Source organism: Pelodiscus sinensis, chromosome 10, assembly GCF_052426305.1.
Source record: "Pelodiscus sinensis isolate ZL-2025 chromosome 10, ASM5242630v1, whole genome shotgun sequence".
Classification (NCBI taxonomy): domain Eukaryota; kingdom Metazoa; phylum Chordata; order Testudines; family Trionychidae; genus Pelodiscus; species Pelodiscus sinensis.
Window position 1 is genome coordinate 7,652,187 of NC_143061.1, and position 21,037 is coordinate 7,673,223.

The 21,037-nt window shown below is 59.0% G+C and overlaps 1 protein-coding gene across 2 annotated transcripts in view; it reads left to right on the top strand.

Annotated features, from left to right (window-relative positions):
• Positions 1-18,905, top strand: part of FAM131A (family with sequence similarity 131 member A) — a 39,994-nt gene extending 21,089 nt beyond the window's left edge. The window contains exons 1-5 of one of the 2 annotated variants that reach the window (XM_075938084.2): positions 808-911; positions 10,091-10,184; positions 10,470-10,652; positions 13,929-14,057; positions 18,241-18,905. In XM_075938084.2, coding sequence (XP_075794199.1) covers positions 10,115-10,184; positions 10,470-10,652; positions 13,929-14,057; positions 18,241-18,758 — 900 coding nt within the window. In that variant the 5' untranslated portion in view covers positions 808-911; positions 10,091-10,114 and the 3' untranslated portion in view covers positions 18,759-18,905. Of the gene's footprint in view, positions 1-807; positions 912-10,090; positions 10,185-10,469; positions 10,653-13,928; positions 14,058-18,240 lie in introns of those variants that run through there. The other variant, XM_075938080.2, reaches the window with a different exon arrangement.
• The last annotated feature ends 2,132 nt before the right edge of the window (positions 18,906-21,037 follow it).

The window sequence follows — 21,037 nt, forward strand, 5'->3', positions numbered from 1 at the left end:
GCCCGGCCGGGGCATCGCCATTCCCTGGGGTCCTCCCTGGCCCGGCCGGGGCATCGCCATTCCCTGGGGTCCCCCCTGGCCCGGCCGGGGCATCGCCATTCCCTGGGGTTCCCCCTGGCCCGGCCGGGGCATCGCCATTCCCTGGGGTCCCCCCTGGCCCGGCCGGGGCATCGCCATTCCCTGGGGTCCTCCCTGGCCCGGCCGGGGCATGGCCATTCCCTGGGGTCCCCCCCGGCCCGGCCGGGGCATGGCCATTCCCTGGGGTCCCCCCCGGCCCGGCCGGGGCATCGCCATTCCCTGGGGTCCCCCCTGGCCCGGCCGGGGCATCGCCATTCCCTGGGGTCCCCCCTGGCCCGGCCGGGGTATCTAGACTCCATGCCCCGCTGGCCCAGTGATGGCTCTTCCCTTGTTGCTGTGGCTCACATCCCCGTCCCCCGAGGCTGGCGCCGTGATGGTGAATGTGCCTGGCAGAGGTGCTATGAAGGCCCTGTCCTCGTGCCCGGCTGCCAGGAGCCCTGAGTGTGGGGTGAGTGTGAAGTGAGCCCTGAGCTGTCCCCTCCCTCTGGCCCTGACGCCCAGCCTGGCCTGAGCAGGTGCAGGCTCCCACGAGCTTTGCCAAACCCGTTCTGTGCAGGCAGCAGCCTGGGTGCCAGGCTGGGCCCCGGGGCCCCGCTGCTCTGCCCCCTTCCCCACACCCTGCCGCAGCCCCGGCTCCCGGGGCTCTCTGCCTGCCGCCTGCACTGACGTCAGTGCAAAGCCAGGCCTGTATCCTGGGAGAAATCAGTCCATGGTGACTGGTTGCCATGGAAATACACCTTGTTGCAAGCTACAAGTCCAGAATCGCTTCCTAGGAAGCCACTGGCTATGAGCCGCTGGGGCTGCTGGGGAGCAGGTGCAGCTGGCAGTGCCAGGTAAGACGGCGCTGAGGCTGCGCTTCTCCCGGGTGGTGCTGGGACTGTGTCCAGGGGCCCTACGGGGCAGGACTCGGCAGACAGGAGCTGAACTGGCTCCCGCTCTCCCTGGCTGTGGGAAACGTGTCTCCACCTGCTGCTGTTCCTCTTCCTCCTGCTAGTCCCCTTTGCCCCCGTAGGGATCTGACCGGCAGCCGGGGCGGCTGCTGCGGGGCGCGTGCCCCAAGTCCCACTTCCGAGCCCGGCCCCTGTTGCACGAGGGCTTGCAGCGGCCCCGTGCCGCACAGGGTCTGCACGCTAGGCCCAGCGCTGAGTCCACCTCCCACTTCTGTCCACGCACGAGCCAGTCTGACTGAGGTCAGCGAGCCTTCCGGGCCGGGTCCTAGGGCCCTGTTGGGGGGCGGATCAGAGCCTGAGCCTGGCTGTGCAGCGTGGCAGGTGTGCGTAGCGCACTAGGGCCACGTTAGTGCAGCCCGGGGACCCGGAGCTGACGAAGGCAGCCCCAGGCTTGGATGCCTGGCAGGCACGCCCCTAGATTCCTGCTCGCTGGGTGCAGGTCCCCGCGCAGGGGTTTCACTCCCTGGAGCTCCCCTGTGCTGTTCTCCCCCCATCTCTGCTCCAAGAGGGTGCCTCCATTTCCTGCCACTCTAGAGTTGCCTATTATCTGCTCGGGCTCCCCCCTCGGAATGAACAGGCCCCGGGGGGGGTTAGCACGTCCAGCAGCTGCTGCCGTTGGCAGCCCCTGTGATAGGGTGGGGCGCAGGAGGCCCAGCTCCATCCGGTGTCAGGGCTGCCGGCGTTGCTTCTCCTCCCCGCGCCTGCGGCATGGCAGGTGCGTTCAGCAGGGCCCTGCGGAGCACACTTCCCCGGGCCCGGCGGGTGGCTAATTGCCAGGGCGGCTGTGGTGCTTTAATGACTGAAACATTCGGAACCATTATCCATTATCTTGCTTTTATTTTCCCTCCTGTCACTCGCGATTGCTCTCCCGCACGCAGCAGATTTACTTGTTTTCTTAGCGGTGTTGATAAAATTATGACAACGTGCTGCGCATTATACTCAGTTCCCCCCACACCCCGTCCTGAGCTCTCCCGGCTGCCACAAACTCCACTCACTTCTCCCTCTCTCGTGTACTTCCCCCAGCACCTGCGGCTCCATCCAGCGCGACTCCCGGCCTGCCCAGCTTTCCTAACACGCTGTGAGTTTTCAGACTCCATGTCCAGCCCAGCCCCTGCAATCCTGCCATGGGCAAATCCACTCCAGGGCTTAGCAGGAGCCCAAGGAAATATTTATCCTGAATGATGAAACACTGACCATGAGGTTACAGGAGCAGCCAGCTGTACTCAGTTAAATAGTGTAACGCAATCAATGTTCTCCTTCAGCACCCAGCACGACTTCCTGCTGGGGGGGGGAGCAGCAGGTGTGTCTGTGCATGTGTACATGGGGGGGTGTACACAGCTGGGCATGTGTGTGCACATGGGTGTGCATGTGCGGGGTGGGGGGAGAAGCAGTATGAGTGTCTATCTATGGATGTGTAGTGGGAGTGTGTGTGTGTGTGTGTGTATATATATATACTATGAGCACATATATAGATATGTGTGTAGAGTAGGAGACTTGTATACTCTATCTGGACATGTTTGTGAAATTGGCAGATACACACAGTGGCTACGTCTACACTGCAGGCTTTTTGTGGAAGAACAACTGTTCTTGGGCAGAAACTTGCAGAGAGTCTACACTGCACGCGCATTCTTGCACAAGTAAATTTACAGTACAGCGTCGGAAATCAGGGCTTCTTCCGGCAGAGTTATTCCTCTCCCTACGAGGAATAAGCCCTCTTGTGCAAGAGTTCTTCCACAAGAAGGCAGTATAGACAGGCAACGTGAATTTCTTGTGCAAGAAACCCCTATGGCTAAAAAGGCCATGAGAGCTTTCTTGCGCAAGAGAGCATCCACACTGCCATGGACGCTCTTGCGCAAAAGCACATCTCTTGCACAAAAGCACATAGCAGTGTGGACGCGCTCTTGTGGAAGACCTTTTGCACAAGAACTCTTGTGCAAAACAGTTCTTGTGCAAGAAGCCTGCAGTGTAGGCATAGCCAGACTGTACCGTGTGAGAAATGTATGTGTACATTTAGTGTATCACACACACACACACGTGTGTAGTGGGATAATATGTCCGTGTGGATAAAATATACAGATATCTCCATGCCCTCAGGGCTATAAACAGACTAGCATCATTGTGGAATTACAGACCTCAGAGGGGGCCAAGGACTAGTAGTTCTTCCCCAGTTGCCAAGGCATGTTTTTCTTGCTCCAGTACTGTGTCTAGTCTGGATTGACCTGATTCGAACAAAGGGGTTTTCACCATCGGGGGTACTAGGATGATGTTCGGGAAGCACCCTGGGAAGAATTGCCTGCGTGTGATATCACCGTGTGCTGACTGTACTAAGGGTGGCGTTTGTCTCTAACGCCACTTGTATTTCCCCCAATGGACTATCTGGTGGTGTTGATTCCTGCCCATCCCCTCCCGTACTATTTCACAGTCATCTGATGTTTGCAACACCTCCCGGAGGAGTGTCATTTACATGCTGAATCTACACACGCTTTCCCCATTCTTGCATATCATTCATGAAGATGCTACAACAGAATTTCACACGCATCTTTGCGGTGTCTTCCTGCGTGCTCACCCACACACACACTCTCTATACTACAGCCAATGATGTTAAAAGAATAGTAAGGTTGCAAAAAGCCAGTGCAAACTTAATTCGGCCCCCATGTGTCTACGCGTTATGAAACTCTCTTTAATTACACGATTATGTACATTTTTCCCAAAAGGACCCCGTTTCACTAAATATTTATTTTTATCCCCTCATTCACTGTTTGACCCTGGGCCTTGTTTATCACCTACTGTCCAAACCTTGCACTGAATACAAAACTACGCATTTCCTCATGGGAAGGGCCCTACCAAATGCATGGTCCATTTTGGTCAATTCCACAATCATACAAATCAGTCAATGTCATGATTTCAGCAGTTGAAATCTGAAATGTCATGGTAACTGTAGGGGGCCTGACTCAAAAAAGTAGTTGAGGGTGGGCGGGGGGGTTGCAGTTCCGCTACCTTTCCTTTTGCACTGCTGCTGGTGGCGGTGCCGCCTTCAGTGCTGGGCAGCTGCAGAGCAGTGGCTGTTGGCAGGGAGCCCAGCTCTGAAGGTAGAGCCGCTGCCAGCAGCAGCACAGAAGAAAGGATGCTATGGTATGGTATGGTATGGTATGGTATTGCAGGGGGAGGGATAGCTCAGTGGTTTGAGCATTGGCCTGCTAAACCCAGGGTTGTGAGTTCAATCCTTCAGGGGATGATTTAGGGAGCTGGGGTAATTCTGTCAGGGATGGTACTTGGTCCTGTCAGGAAGGCAGAGGGCTGGACTTAATGACCCCCTTCCAGTTCTACAAGATAGGTATATTGCCACCTGTTCTTCTGCATTGCTGCTGGTGGGGTGCTGCCTTCATTACTGGCTACTTGGCCAACAGCTGCTGCTATCTGGCTGCCCAGCTCTGAAGGCAGCACAGAAGTAAGGGTGGCAATACCATGATTGGCCCCCCTTAAAATAACCTTGTAACCCCCCTGCAACTCTGCTTTGGGTCAGGACCCCCAATTTGAGAAAAACTGGTCTCCCCTGTGACATCTGTATAGTATAAGGTATGCTGTTTCATGGTCCATGAGGCTTTTTTCCTGGCCAGAAATTTGGCAGGGGTTTCATGGGTGTTTCCTAGGTGCTTCCATTATATTGTCCAAATGCTTCACAAACCTTATTGAATTGATCTTAACCACATCCTTGCATTGGGGATACTGCAATCCCCATTTTACAGACGGGGAGCAGAGGCGCAGCGTTTAAGGCCAACAGACCCCACATGTGGATGGCCAACTCGAGCCATCTGGGCCCTGATTGAGTACTTAGCATTCGCGTATCACTTGCTACATTGAAAGCTGAGTGCTGATGGATTTCAGTGACAGTTGTGAGAACTCTGCATTTCTGCAGATAAAACCCCAACATCTCAAGTCATGAAAAAGCAGCTCCTGCAGTTAGTGGAAAGGCTGGATTATGGGATTTGCCCGGAATGACACAGGAGCAGTGTGACACACGCAGGAATAGAACCCACTTCTCCACGGTAACATTCACCTGCAGGGTCATCCTCTGGTTCCCTCTGTCACTTGCCAGCTTCTGCAACAGGCAAACTCGCCATCCTTATAGACAACAGCCTCCTTCATTCTTCCCCCAAGATTCATCCCACTGCAGGTCCATCCTGTGCCCTGAGGGAGGAAGGGATCCAGTGGGAAAAAATAGCAGGCAAGCATGTAATTGAAGACTTGACAAAACAATGACGTGGCTAATGCAGAACTCTGTGAATCGAGTCATTCTTCCGCTGTACTCTGCACTGATTAGGCCTCAATTGGAGTATTGTCTCCAGTTCTGGGCATCACATTTCAGGAAAGATGTGGAGAAATTGGAGAAGGGCCAGAGAAAAGCAACACAAATGATTAAAGGTCTAGAAAACATGACCTGTGAGGGAAGACTGAACGAACTGGGCTTGTTTAGTTTAGAAAAGAGAAGACTGAGAGGGGACAGGATAGCGGTTTGCAAGTATCTAAAAGGGTGTTATAAGGAGGAGGGAGAAAAATTGTTTTCGTTGGCCTCTGAGGACAGGATAAGAAGCAACGGGCTTAAATTGCAGTAAGGGAAGCTTAGGTTGGACATCAGGCAAAATATCTTGCCTGTTAGGGTGGTTAAACACTGGAATAAATTGCCTAGGGGGGTTGTAGAATCTCCGTCTCTGGAGATATTTAAGAGCAGGTTAAACAGACACCTGTCAGGGATGATCTAGACCGTGCTTGGTCCTGCCATGAGGGCAGGGAACTGGACTCGATAATCTCTCGAGGGCCCTTCCAGTTCTAGTGTTCGATGATTCGAAGACTGATAGGATAACATAAAGAATGGCCGTCAACATGGAAAAGAGAGTATCAGATTAATGATAGTTAGTGTGTGGCTCTGCAAAAAGTCCTGTTTAAAATTTGCCAGCAAGAGAGGCCCCTGTGTCTGCTACACGATCCTGTGTCTAGGTCTGTTGTCCACCACTCAAGTTGCTGCTACCGTGGGGTAGGTTCCGAGAAAAGTTGTGAGAAAGAGGAAAGGTTTCCAAAACCTGCCTGCTCGTGATAGCCCCGAAGAGACGGTGAAGGGTGATGTGGTTACAGTCTGTACATATCTACATGGGGAACAACGATTAATAATGGGCTTTTCAAACTAGCAGAGCAAGGTACCACATGGTCCAGTGGCTGGAAGATGCAGCTAGACAAATTCAGACTGGAAATAAGCCGCAATTTGTTAATAGTGAGAATAAATAATTTGTTAATAGTGAGAGTAATCCCCCTTTATTTGGCACTGGGGAGGCCACATCTGGAGTATTGTGTCCAGTTCTGGGCCCCCAGCTACAGAAAGGATGTAGACACATTGGAGAGGGTCCAGCACAGGGCACCCAAAATGTTGAGGGGGCTGGAGCACATGACCTACGTGGAGAGACTGAGGGATTTGGGTCTGTTTAGTCTGCAGAAGCGAAGAGTGAGGGGGGATTTGAGAGCAGCCTTCAACTTCCTGAAGGGAGGTTCCAAAGAGGATGGAGAGAGACTGTTCTCAGTGGTGACAGATGGCAGAACAAGGAGCAATGGTCTCAAGTTACAGTGGGGGAGGTCTAGCTGGGATATTTGGAAAAACTGTTTCACTAGGCAGGTGGTGAAGTATTGGAATGAGTTCCCTAGGGAGCGGGTGGAATTTTCAGCCCTAGAGGTTTTAAAGTGCTGGCTGGGATGATTGAGTTGAGGCTGGTCCCGCTTTGGGCAGGGGGCTGGTGATGGTCTCCTGAGATCTCTTCCAACCCTAGGAGTCTAGGATTAACCATTGAAACAAGGGACCCAGGCTCATGGTGAGTTTTCCATCGCTGACGATGGTTAACTGGAGGTCTTGCTAAAAGCTCTGCTCCAGGGCTTATTTGGGGGACGTCGTCTGGCCTGTGTTATACAGGAGCTCAGCGTGGGCGATCGCAAAGGGCTCTTCGGGCCGTGCAGCCTATGGATCTATAAGAAGAGCCAACGGCTGGAGGCGGACGGGAGGCCATTTCCGACTGGAAGTGAGGCATCCATTTTTAACAGCGAGGGTAATTGACCCCTGATACAAATTCCCCCGGGACATGGGGGCCTGTCTTGCTGGCAAATTTTAAACAGGTCTTTTTGCAGAGCCACACGCTAATTCAAACAGGAATCAATTCAGGGCTGTCTTGTGGTGTGTGTTGCAGGGGGTGCCAGACTGGATTGTTACAATGGCCGGTTCTGGCCGCCTTCTCTGTCAGTCTATGAATAATGCACACGCACAAGAGGGGTTGAACAGCACAGGTACCTTAAGTCTGGCATCCCTAGCTTCAGAGGGCTTGCCTTGGCAACCTCCTTCTTTGAACATTTGTGATTTCCTAACATAAAAGCCAAACAAAAGCCCACCACCAAATCTGGAAAAACAGAAATTCCATCATGTGGGAACCTACTGACCCCAACTGGCCACATCAGCAGGGTTCAGACCCTTAGCTCCACAGCACAGACGATGATGACTTAGGCATACACAGTAAGGCTGTGTCTACACTGGGACACTTATTCCGGAAAATCAGCCACTTTTCTGGAATAAGCTGCGAGCTGTCTACACTGGCCCTTGAATTTCCGGAAAAGCAACGATGCTCTACTGTACAAAATCAGCCGCTATTCCGGAAAAACCATTCTGCTCCCACTCGGGCATAAGTCCTTATTCCGGAACACTGTTCCGGAAAAGGGCCAGTGTAGACATCCCAGTAGTCTTTTCCAGAAAAAAGCCCCGATCGCGAAAATGGCGATCGGGGCTCTTTTCCGGAAAAGCGCATCTACATTGGCCACAGACGCTTTTCCGGAAAAAGGGCTTTTCCGGAAAAGCAGCCTGCCAATGTAGATGCTCCTTTTCCGGAAAAACTGAAAACGGAATAGTATTCCATTTTAAGCAGTTCCAGAAATTCATGCCAGTGTAGACACAGCCTGACTGATAGCAGTAGTAGGCTGTTATTCCCTGTCTATTAGGGTATGTCTACACTGCCACTCTAGTTTGAACTAGGGTGGCTAATGTAGGCATTCGAAGTTGCAAATGAAGTTGCAAATGAAGCCCAGGATTTAAATATCTGGCTTCATTTGCATCTTGCCGGGCACCGCCATTTTTAAATCCCCCTTAGTGCGGACTCCGTGCCCACGGCTACACACGGCACGGAGTAGGTAGTTCGAATTAGTTCTAATTCGAACTACCGTTACTCCTCATGGAACAAGGTGTACCGGTAGTTTGAATTAGAGAGCCTAATTCGAACTACTTACTCCGTGCCGCGTGTAGCTGCGGGCACGGAGTCCGCACTAAGGGGGATTTAAAAATGGCGGCGTCCGGCAAGATGCAAATGAAGTCGGATATTTAAATCCTGGGCTTCATTTGCAACTTCGAATGCCTACATTAGCCACCCTAGTTCGAACTAGGGTGGCAGTGTAGACATACCTCTAAGGGGGGTGAAACATGTTTCATAGCTATTTTCTGGCACCAGCTCAGGATTCCAGGTTCCATTCCAGAGGCTGCAGAGAAGTGTTCTCCGGTGCTAATAAGCCTTTCTGACCCATGCCCCCAGCCTCTCCCTTTCCCCTCTGCTCCAATCTAACCCTCCAGCTCCTGCAGTCTCCTCCATCATCCCCATCTGTTTCTCAGCCCACTGTAGTCCAGTATGGCTGGGCTTTCCCCATCTCCACTCTGCCAGCCAGGGGAGCCCTGAGAGCACAGGACCAACTGTCTCCAGGCTCTCAGTTCTGGGGCCTGGCACTACAGCAGTCCCCAGCAGACAGGAGAAGCAATTGCAGGGAAAGACTTGCCCAGGTCCTGCAGCCCCTGGCTGGAGCATGCTCGGTTGCTGTGTGGAGATGGAACGTGGTCTGGTCATATGTAGAAGCTGGGAGGTGATGGAGCAAGCTCAGAGCAGCCAGACTCTTCAGAGAATTTAGTTGCCAACTCTTAACAAATCTGGACTGAACATGTACAAACAGATTTTTTTCAGGGATGCATAATGTGGTGAAATTTGGGTGGATTTGCCTGGGAAGAGGAAAAGCCCCTCTCTGACATTAGTGTGATCACTGCCAAATTTTAAGTCCCTGCTCCAAAGTGTGTGTGTGTGTGTGTGTGTGTGTGTGTGTGTGTGTGTGTGCCAAATGTTAAGTCCCTGCTCCAAAGTGTGTGTGTGTGTGTGTGTGTGTGTGTGTGTGTGTGTGTGTGTGTGTGTGTATTAGAACTTCCAAAGAAAACGGCGGTAAGAATTTTTGTGGCAAATACAAAACAAAATATTTACTCCGAACCTTGCTCTAGGAAACAGCTGACCCGTTTTTGCTGAAACTTTAAAATATATAAATATATTCTGCCTGAGGTAGTCCCCTGCCCAGGATCGCGTCAAGCCAAGCAATTATAGTTTGGTAAGTTATAATCAGCTGAAAACAGGGCCCTAGAATGATAACTGTCAGACAAACTATATGCACCACGACCAGCTTCACCTCCGTATATAGTGTGGATTTTAAAGGGCAAAATCACATTCAGGGGCCTAATTCCCATAGAAAGTCAATGAGTCTCAGGCCACTGATGCCTGGCTGTCCATCTGTCTGGCCTCCATTACCACTGCAAATACGGGCGCACCTATCAGGGTGGTCTGAGTGAGCTCTCGCTTGCATGGGCAGGACTGTCCAAGCCAATCTGTGCAAATGTCTCCTGTGAGCTTTCAGGCTGTACCACACATTTTGGAAGTGCAGGGTGGGTCTTTCCCGCCAAGCCCCCCTGTGGCATTGTCCCTCGAGTGCTTTTAAACTCTCCCTGATAATGTGCCGTGGGGCAGGAGACAGAGAGGGCAGGGCCCCCAACCTGGCCTCAGGGTAGAACCTGCAAGACAGCTGGACTCCAGTTCCTCTGCAGGGAAGGGTGACCATCGGGTCTGGGAGTGTTGATCGATGGCTCTCTCCCTCTCTCTCCCTCTCTCTCAAGGGGTAGCAACCAGCAGGTGCCCCGAGAGTTGGGGCGGGAATTTACCTCTTTCTCCTCTGTGCTGAAGGTAAATGTTGAAGACACTGTCGAAATGTTACCCAAGTCCCGGCGAGCGCTCACCATCCAGGAGATCGCTGCCCTCGCCCGGTCCTCCCTGCACGGTAATACCAGGGGCCTCGGGGGGTCCCTCGGGGAGGAGTGGGGTATGCTACTAGGGGAGGGGCGTGTCTTGGGATTCGGAGTGGGGGTGGGGATGTCTCACTGGGGTTTGTGTCCCATGTGTGGGATGCGCTGTTGGGGACAGAGGGTCTCCTGGCAGGTGCCATAAGGGGGTGGGGGTTCCACGGGGGGTGACATGGGGGGTCCCATTGGGTGCTGGGTTTCCATAGCTGCCCCCTCCTGGCGCCCTGCCTGCTGCAGTCCCTGATGCTGCCCGCTGTGTGCAGGTATCTCGCAGGTGGTGAAGGACCATGTCACCAAGCCCACGGCCATGGCGCAGGGCAGGGTGGCTCACCTCATCGAGTGGAAAGGCTGGTGCAAGCCCGTGGACTCCCCGGTGGCCCTGGAGAGCGCCTTCAACTCCTACTCGGACCTGAGCGAAGGGGAGCAGGAGGCCAGGTTCGCAGCAGGTGAGAGCGGCGCGAGGGGCTTGGGCACCAGGATGCCAAGGGGCTCACGTCGGAGAGTGATGCGGGGGGGGGGGGGCATGGAGGCTGCCAGGCACCTCGCAGAAATGAGGCCCTGCCCACCGAGCTCCCCAGCTGAGACGCCTGGAGCCAGAGAAATGGGGGGAAGGTGAAAGCAGGACTAACCCCCACCTTAGATCAGGCAGCGAGGGGGGGGGTCACATCCCCTCCATGCTGTGGGAATGGGAAGAACTGCCCCTTACGGGGGTGTTACCAGCTGGGAAACACCCCCCCCCCCGTGGTCCCCTCCCCCTGCAGAGCCTGGAGGCAGTTGGGGGGAGCCCTGAACAGCGCCCCCCGGCCCCCAGCTGAGCACGGCTTGCTCCCCCGCTGCAGTAGTGAGAGCCATGCCCTTCCCGCCGGATCCGCCTCATGCACGGCCCGCTGGCCGCGATCCCCGTGGGCCCATCCCCCCTGGTTCCTGGCCTGCACTGGGGGTTTCCTCAGGCAACGGGGGGGCCCTCAATGGGCCAGCAGCCAGGCCATGCAGGGCAACATGGAGCCCAGGCCCCCCGCCAGGACCTGTAGAGGGCGCAGACAATAGCCCAGAGTCTGCACTGACCCCCGGAACCCTCCGGGGCTTGGCTCGCGAGCTCTTTGCCCAGCGCTGTTTGCAGGCGGGTTGGTTTTGCTGCAGCCCAGAGGGGATCGGCCCAAGGCAGGGCCTGTGTCCTGCCCGGCTGGGCCTGGTTCTCGCTCTTCACCACCTGGGGGGCTCTTCTGAGCTCTGTCCTTGGAGGTCCCTGCAGCACCAGGCTGGGAGCTGAGTCGCTGAGCGAGTGGGAAGCAGGGAGCGGAGCCAGAGAGGGAGCCATTAAGCTGCCCCGCCCCAGGTGGGCAGGGGCTGAGCTCCCCGTGCCACCCAGCTGCCCGCCAAGCAGCCCAGCCTCGCGGCCCCATCCTGACCACTGCCTGGGTCAGGCAAGGACCTGCTCAGCGGAGTCCTGTCATGTGGCTGTCCCAAGGCAGCCAGCCAGCCCCCCGGGCTGCAGAATTCACTGGGAGACAGAGGGGCGGGGGCGCAAGGACATGCAAGGTGCCAGATCCGATCAGCTCATTGTCTGGCAGGCCTGTCCCCGGCAGCGGGAGAAGCCAGTGCCTATCTCTTCGCAGGGAGGGGAACCTCTCTGTGGATGGTTCCCCTGGATGGCAGCACATGGGTGCAGAGTCCTGCGTCTATGGCACTTCATTCTCTGAGCCTCTCCACCCAGCCCCAGAGCCCGGGTCCGACCCGGCCCCAGATCCAGGGTCTGACCCGCCACCCGGCCCCAGAGCCCGGGTCCGACCCGGCCCCAGATCCCGGGTCTGACCCGCCACCCGGCCCCAGAGCCTGGGTCCGACCCGCCACCCGGCCCCAGATCCCAGGTCTGACCCGCCACCCGGCCCCAGAGCCTGGGTCCGACCCGCCGCCCGGCCCCAGAGCCCGGGTCCGACCCGCCACCCGACCCCAGAGCCTGGGTCCGACCCGCCACCCGGCCCCAGATCCCGGGTCCGACCCGGCCCCAGATCCCGGGTCTGACCTGCCACCCGGCCCCAGAGCCCGGGTCCGACCCACCACCCGGCCCCAGAGCCCGGGTCCGACCCGCCACCCGGCCCCAGAGCCCGGGTCCGAACCGCCACCCGGCCCCAGAGCCCGGGTCCGACCCGCCACCCGGCCCCAGAGCCCGGGTCCGACCCGCCACCCGGCCCCAGAGCCCGGGTCCGACCCGCCACCCAGCCCCAGAGCCCGGGTCCGACCCGCCACCCGGCCCCAGAGCCCGGGTCCGACCCGCCACCCGGCCCCAGAGCCCGGGTCCGACCCGCCACCCGGCCCCAGAGCCCGGGTCCGACCCGCCACCCGGCCCCAGAGCCCGGGTCCGACCCGCCACCCGGCCCCAGAGCCCGGGTCCGACCCGCTACCCGGCCCCAGAGCCCGGGTCCGACCCGCCACCCGGCCCCAGAGCCCGGGTCCGACCCGCCACCCGGCCCCAGAGCCCGGGTCCGACCCGCCACCCGGCCCCAGAGCCCAGGTCCGACCCGCCACCCGGCCCCAGAGCCCGGGTCCGACCCGCCACCCGGCCCCAGAGCCCGGGTCCGACCCGCTACCCGGCCCCAGAGCCCGGGTCCGACCTGCCACCCTGCCCCCACAGCCTGTCCTGCCCCGGCCACCCTGCACCTAGGCCTTTCTCCTGGCAGGGGAGCAGGCTTTGCAAGAGGCCCGCTCGGCCGCCCAGCCCTTCGGCTGCGTTCAGTGGGTGGCGGCGGAGCCTGGAGCTTGGCAGGAGCAGGAGCGTTAAGGCTGGTTCCCGGGAGAGCTGGAGTTGGCGCTGCCCCCTCCCTGGCATCTGGGGGAAGGTGACGCACGGAGGCAGCTGCAGCCCTGAATTACCCAGACGAGCGGCTCTTAACAACAGGGTTTGTTGTTCGCTGACGAGCGAAATGAGCAAGAGTGGGCCCGATCCTGCATGCAGCTGAGCACCCACGGATGCTGATGGGCCCCATCCCGTGCTGAGCCCCAGCCCCGCCCCCTGTGGCGCTCATGGGCCCAATCCTGCATGGTGCTGAGCCCCCCGCTGCCTGCAGAGGGCCCGGTCCTGCATGTGCAAGCCCCCTAACTCCCCGTGATCGTGCATGGTGCTGAGCCCTCTCTGCCCCACTGATTCCACCAGACCAGTCATGGTGCAGGGCCATGCTCCTTCAGCTCCCATTGGTCCTGGGCCCAGCCCCCGATATGGGGGCTGCAGTGTCAGGCTCCCAACGAGAGCAGGGGGCTGCTCCATCCTGCTCCCAGACCCCGGTTCCATCAGGCCAACGGCTCCCTAGCCTGCCTTGCGGGGGGGCAGCGGGGAGCGTGGGTGCAGTGCCCCGGGCCTGCCAGGTGCCTCCCCTTAGCTCCGGCCTGGGCCCCGCGTGACACACGAGGGTCCGGCGTCGTGGCCTGTGGGAGCAGCGCCTGCACAGGGTTCAGCGGGGCCAGTGGCGGGGGTCCCCCCGCTCCAGGCTGTGCAGGTACCGGGGCTCCCGGCACGCCTGCTCTGGACAGAGGAGCCCATGACTGGGCGTCCAGCCCCTGCTGTGCTAGGTGGCCATGGCCTGTGGTGCCCAGCCTTGGTTCTCCCACCCCCAGAGACCCATCCTGAACATGGGCCAGGACGCCCAGTGTTACCTGCCCCTGTGAGGGGCCGCGTCTCCCCACTGGGCCCCTCCCCAGAGCTCAGTGTCTCCTCCCTGCCTCCCCAGGGGTCGCCGAGCAGTTTGCCATCGCCGAAGCCAAGCTGAAGGCCTGGTCCTCGGTGGACGGGGAAGACTCCAACGACGAATCCTACGAGGAGGACTTTGGGACCAGCGCCAACAGCACCCAGCCAGCTGGTGAGTGAGCAGGAGGTCTTGTCCACACCCGGGGGGGCGGTCCCCACCTGCTGACCTGGGGGAGCAGGAAGCCCCACCCATGCCAGGCAATGGAGCAGGGCTTCCCCACCGGTGTCCTGTGCAGGAACAGGGTCCGCTCCCAGGCCCTCCAGGGGTGACAGGGTCTGAGCTGGACTGAGGAGATCTGTGTGGTTCATGCCAGGCAGCTGGGGGCCAGCCTCTGCAGATGCCCCGTCTGCAGAGATGGGAAAATGGAGGCAGGGAGCTGGCGCCACGTGCCCAAGGCTGAGTCTGGGCTAGACCTCAGCACCTGGGCCATCCCTCAGCCCCCAACACCCTTCCTACACACAGCCCAGGCCAGAGGAGAGCAGAGGGGGCAGCTCGGAGCGCGCCGTGGGTCATTCCCATGCTAGTCTCCCTCGGGGCGCTCGGGGGCCGGGTGTTTGTGAGAGGGGGCTGGGTAAAGCAGGGAGAGCTGGGCTGACTGGGTACTTGGCACATGGGAGCAAGGAGAAAAGCCTGGTGGCCATGGGGCAGGGAGCCCAGCCGTGGGGCTGAGTGCAAAAGGAGCCCCGTCTAGCCCCATACTTTGCTTGCCCTATGGACGGCTGCGGTGTATGAGGCAGGCGGCTCACTGAGCCGGACAGGTGAGGCCGTGCCCCTCCCCTGGGAGGTGCCGAGCGGTTCCCCTTCCAAAGAGTTAGCGTTCCGTGCCCGCTGCCGGGGTGCTGCCGGGCTCCGCCAGGGCCTGGGGACGTTCCCTTCTGCCTTCTGCAGCTTTGTCTCCATTTAGCTGCCTCGCTGCTTCCCCCTTTTCCAGCTCATTCCTTCCAGCCTGGCGCTGGGACTGATCCATGGGCCACTGGCCCCCTGCAAACCTTGGGCCATGCTGCAAGTTGGCTACTGACTCCTCTTTGCCTTCTGCCCCACTGCCAGTATCTACCCACACGGCGCCTCACCGCTCCCCCTGCGACTTTGTTTCCTGAGCAGCCTTTTGTGAGCCCATGGGGCCAGCGCTGGCACAAGTCTCAGTGGGCAGTGCAGGGCGTGCCAGTGACCCCTACACCAGCTCCTTCCGCCCTGGCAAACGAGGAACCAGGAGAGGCCGGTGCACGTGTCCTCTCCAGGCGTGCAAGCCATGTCCTTCTGTGCAAACAGAGGTGGTTTCTCACAGTAATTAGATGCCCACTAATCTCGGGCAATTTGCATATCAAAGGCAGTCAGCAAAAATCTGCCCACACTCCATCCCGTGAAGGGCCTAATTGCTCTTCTGTAATTAGAGGGAAAGTGGAAGAGCTGGCGTATAGGAGCCCTGCCCTGATTGCGTTGTGGGTGTGGCAGGGGGCACTGTGGGCACTGATCCTGCGGCGCCACCCCCCCGCTCCGTAACATGCCCCCCGACCTGGGAATTCTAATGTGCAGCGTCCCTGGGAGGGACCTCGGCGGGGAGTCCGTTTGCCCAGGGGCTCTGAGCCTTGGCAGAAGGCGGCTTTGGGGGAGGCGTGACCACGGACTCCTGCTGCAGCCCTCGGGTCCAGACTCCGTGCAAATGTCCCGTGTCAGGATCAGACCGTTGGGAAGGTGTTTTACAAAGTCCTTGCTTGGATTTTCAGGAGCAGGGAGGGCGGGGCAGGGAGGGGGGAGCATGGCTTGGGCGTGGGCCCCGAGAGCGCTAGCGGATGTGAGGTACAGCACAGAAAGGGACCACTCTATGTGCGGCTCTGCCTCTCAGCCCCAACCCCCAGAGCCTTGGGCTTGCTCCTCCCTGAAGCTTTGCGGATGCTATTCAGTCCTGATGTGGAGCCCCCAACGGGCCAGGCCTGAGCTGCTGCCTGCAAACTACTGGTGTCCCCCAGCGGTCCGTACCGGGTTAATATATTCACACATGAGCTGGATAAATGGGCCAACAGTGAGGTGGCCACGTTTGCAGATGGTACAAAACTATTCAAGATCGTTAAGTGCGAAGCCGACAGCAAAGAGTTACAAAGGGATCGCTCTGAGCGTGGTGACTGGCAGATGAAATTCAGTGATGATCAATGCCAAGTAATGCACATTGGAAATCATAATTCCAACTTCCCATGTAACATGATGGGTCTCAGTTGGCTGTTACCACTCGCGAGAGCAATCTCAGGGTCCTTGTGGCTACGTCTCTGAAAACATCCACTCAGTGCGCAGCGGCAGTCACAACAGCAAACAGAATGTTGGGAATCGTGAAGAAAAGGAATAGCGAATAAGACAGAGAATGTCTTATTGCCTCTGTATAAATCCATGGTACGCCCACATCTTAAATACTGCATGCAGATGTGGTCACCCCTTCTCAAAAAAGTACACTGGCATTGGAAAAGGTTCAGAAAAAGGCAACAAGAACGATTAGGGGCATGGAACAGCTTCCATATGAGGAGAGATTAGTAAAACGGGGACTTTTCAGCTTGGAAAAGAGACGACTAAGGGAGGGATATGATTGAGCTCTATAAAATCATGACTGGTGTGAAAACAGTGAATAGGGAAGTGTTATTTATTCCTTGTAACACAAGAACTAGGGACCACCAATGAAGGTAATAGGCAGCAGGTTTAAAAGAAATAGAAGGAAGTTCTCTCACAGCACACAGTTAACCTGGGGAACTCCTTGCCAGAGGATATTGTGAAGGCCAAGACTGTATAACAGAGTTAAAAAAAGAATGAGATAAATTCATGGAGGACAGATTCATTAATGGCTACTAGCTAGGAAGGGCAGGAGTCGTGTCCCTAGTCTGATTGCCAGATGCTAGCAATGGAGGACGGGATGGAGCACTTGGTGATTACCAGTTCTGTTCACTCCCTCTGGGGCACCTGGCTTTGGCCATTGTCAGCAGACAGGATCCTGGGCTAGATGGACCTTTGGTCTGATCCAATATGGCTGTTCTTATGTTCTGATACAGGCAGGCAGCCTGTACACGCAACCCCCGGTGTGACTTCCATCAGCTGCTGGGAGCGACTGTGGGGGCTGTGTGGGCCGTGGAGGGTGGGTTTGTATAGACGACCGACCATTCAGCTCAGAGATCCCACAGCCCACAGGCCCCCTTCCCTGATGGGCTCTTTGCCCGTCCTGGGCTGCAGGCCCAGAGCTCGTCCTAGTCCCAGCTGCGTGGGTGGAAATGAACATTGCAGCTTCGCTTCCTTCCCTGCCGCTGGCTGCGCCCCAGCCTGAAAGAGCTGCTGCGGGGGTGACCTGGCAACAGCCCCCTGGACACGCATCGGACCCACTGCTGCGACCTGCCCCCTTGCTTCCGGGCAAGGCCTGCCCTCAAGGGGCCAGCGAGCTGCCCAGAGTGGGGTGCAGGGACAATCCGGAGGGGTGGGGGGACCTGGGAGGGAGCCGGACAGAGGCCACAGGGACAAGAGAAGGGCAGTCGGGGGGGCATGGCATCGCTTGGGGCGGAAAGGCCTGGCCTAGGGTGCTCGGGCCCAGCCCTGCCTCCAGCCCACGCTCAGGGATCCGGGATGTGTTTGTTTCTGTCGCATTTCCTCCATTCCCCGCTTTCCCGGGGGCGGGGCACAACGTTATTCCAGCCCATTGCGGGCTCGCCCAAGGCCCTGGCGTGGCTCAGCCCGGCTGTCGCTTCCTGGCCCTCCACCCTTCGTGTGCCCAGGGGGACAGCCGCATGGCTGGGTGCACACAGCTGCCAGCAGCCCCAGGCAGTGTCCTGGGAGGGGGGGGGGGATGAGCTGCTCCTGTCCTGGCAACAGCCCCCTCCCTCCCCCAGCCCTGGACTGCAGCTGGCCCCGCCTCTCAGCTGTTTGTCTTGGGGCCGCAGGAAGCGGGTGAGGTGAGACAGGCCGTGGGGTGGAGCAGGGCAGGGCATCTCTAAAGGTTGTAGGAGCGGTGACTGGAGGGCCAGGGACAGAAGCATCCCTCCTTGGGGGCCATGTGGGGAGAAGGAGAAAAAGGGCCAAGGGAAGCCACCAAGGTGCCGGGAAGCTGCCAACAGCTCTCCCCCTCCTCCCCACCCCCCGGAGAAAGACCCACTTCAGGCCAGCAGCAGGGATTCTACCCCTGTGGGCGCATGCCGGAGGTCTGGCCCTGCCTAGCCGGCTGCCAGGAGACTGCCCCCCCCGTGCCCGTGGGGCTCTGGGGAGAGAGGGAGGCCAGGCCGGGAGCTGGAAGCCATGGGCCTGAAGCCGGCTCTCCCGTTGTGTGTTGCAGATGCTGCCGGCCAGCCGCCGCCCGGCTCCTTCCTGAAGGATCTCCTCCACAGCCGCCTGGGTCAGCTGGGCAGCCGGCAGGGCTCCTGCGAGCCCGAGAGCGACTCCTCCCAGACCATCTCCCCGGAGACCTTGTGCTCCAGCTTGTGCAGCCTGGAGGACAGCCTGCTGCTCAAGGAGCTGGGCTCGCCCGGCGACCTGGCCGCCAAGCTGCTGGGCTCCATGGCCGGCGAGGGCGAGTTGCTCCTCTCCAAGCTGCCCCCTCAGACTGGAGAAAGTGCCTTCCGGAGCCTGGGCCAGCTGGAGTGCCAGGACTCCATGTACTCCATGTCCTACACGGAGTCCTGCCTCTCGCCCACGGAGGACGACAGCCTGGCCAGCAAGGACTACCACACGGCGTGCAAGCTGCCCGAGGACAGCTGCGAGGTCCGGCGGAAAGTCTCCGACGTGGCCTCCTCGGGGGTGGTGTCGCTGGATGAGGAGGAGGAGGAGGAGGAGGAGGAGGCTGAAGAGCAGTGAACTGGTCTTGGTCTGTGGCATGCTTCACCTGCCATCTCTGTCCCACTCTGTGACACCCCCCTTGGGCCCCATTCCCAGAACCACCTGTTCTCCTGGAGGGCGAGTCCTGTCTGGGGATGGCGTGAGCCTTAGCTGGGCAGGGGAGGATGGTGGAAGGAAAACCCAGCACCCCCACTGGCGGAGATCTCTGACGCCCGAGGCCCCCGGCCTGGCGGCCAGGTGGATTTGCTTGCTGCGTCTCTCTCTCTCTCTCTCTCTCTCTCTCTCCCCTCGTCTGTTTTTTTGCATGAGACTGTTTTGGGGCTAACAACCCTCCCCCACCGGATGCAGAGCCGGCTGAACCTGACGCCCGCTGGGACGGTTCTGAGCACGTTCTGCACCCTGCCTCCGAACCCCTGCGGAGCCTTTTGCTGTCCGGGTGGCATGGCTAGTGCTGTGAAAGCAACACGTGTGTGTTCCCAGTGATGATGAAACCCTGCGCCCCGGCCCCGGCGTGGACTGTGCTGGGTTGTTCTGCACGCCTCTTGGGATGCTGCTGTTCCAGCCGTCGGCACAAACCAGCCCTTTGCTTTTCTGGTCCTGGGTTTTGTATCGGGAGCCGGGCCAGGGCAGAGCAGGTTTGTCGGGCCGGCCGGAGTCGGACAGGAATCGCCGTTTCTGCTGCAACTTCCCCCAGAGGCGGCGTGGGGAGGCGAGGGGGCCTGATCCAAGTGGGGGCAGCATGAGAGCAGATTTTTTCTATATTTTTGTATGTTGTCTCTGTGCAGCCCTCGCCAGCAGCCTTGGGGGCACTCCGGGTGGCATGGTGCGGGGCGGGGCGGGTGCCACCCCCATCTGGCATTAACGTAACCGGTGGGACATCTTGGCTTTAAGGGCTCCAGTGCGTTACCCATCTCAGAGCGCCGCCGTGTGGGGCTGGGCAGAGGGGCGGGCCCACGTTCTCCTTGCTGGAGTGCTGGATGCTTTGTGCACGTGCCGACACGGGCATGGTCGTGCACTGCACACGCAGACGCACGGACGCTCACAGACCTCCCTCGTGTGTGCAAGCGCACAACCCCTCCACCCCCATTCAGCTGGGGGCCGGATCCAAATGGGGTGTTTTCTGGTTCAGACGTGGCTGAAACCTCATGGGATTTCAGGCGGAACCTCACCTCCCCCCCGCAGAGCTGCGAACCTCATCCGCACCCCCACCCAGATCCAACCCTGCAGGCCTGCCTGTGCAGACCTGGGCACACGTGTGCATGCCGCGCCAGGCCAGTGGGAACCAACCCTCAGGTCCCACAAGCTGAGATAGGAGCCCCCTCCCCTTTGGCAAAGGGGGGGCTCCCGGCTGCAGCTTTCCCTCTCATGTTGTGGGGGTGCAGCCCGGTGGAAATGCAGGGGCCCGGTGGGGCTGGGCCAGGAGGGGATCTCAGCCCCGCCCTGCAGGCTGTCCCATGCTCTCCTGCCTGGGGGGCCCCATTGCATGTGCTGCCCCACATGAGACCATAGCGCTACGCAGCCTGCAGCCGCCAGCCCCAGGGGTTCCAGACGGCTGGGGGCTGGGCAGTGCTGGGTGTGCAGACTTAAGTCACGTCTGTGTCACGCGTGACCCTGGCAGACCTTGGGCACGTGCCCTCAGCCTGGGGTGAAAGGGCAAAGCGGGGGGGAGGGGGAAATCACCCCACCCTCAAATCCTTGTTCACGGTTAAAGGATCCTGCAGCTTTCAGGGCCCCGTGCTCACGGGAGCTGGCCGGGAAGGGAGGGCAGCGTCCCTGGGCTTGTGTGGGTGAGTGACGGGTCTGGACTGCTGCCCGCTGGAGAGAGACGGCCTGGGCCCTGCATTGCTCCAGGCAGCCATGGCCAGGGAGAGGGAAGGGCCACAAGCAAGGGGGCTCCTTGGGTACCTGTGAGAGCCACAGCTCTGGGGTCCCCTGTGCGACAGATGGTCAAGCCAAGGCCCTAGGGAACCTCCAGCCCCTGTGGCCGGCCTGGGCTATTCTCGGCCCTGGGGTGTAGGACCTGGCAATTCCTTCCAGCCCCTGCTCTGTCTCCCCCAAGCTCCCAATGGCTTGTCCCCCCAAAAAGCTGTGGCTTGGCCCATCCCCCCCGCCTGTTCCACCTTCCCCCATGCACACACGGGCCCATCAGTCCCCCCTCCCCCACGGCCTCCCCATGCACCCAAAGGCTTTTCCCCACCCCCTGCCCACAATCCTTTCCAACACCCCTCCACCTACGGCCCAGTCTCTCCCCCTTTTACAGGAGCCTGCCCTGTGCCCCCCGCCAGTGGCTTATTCCC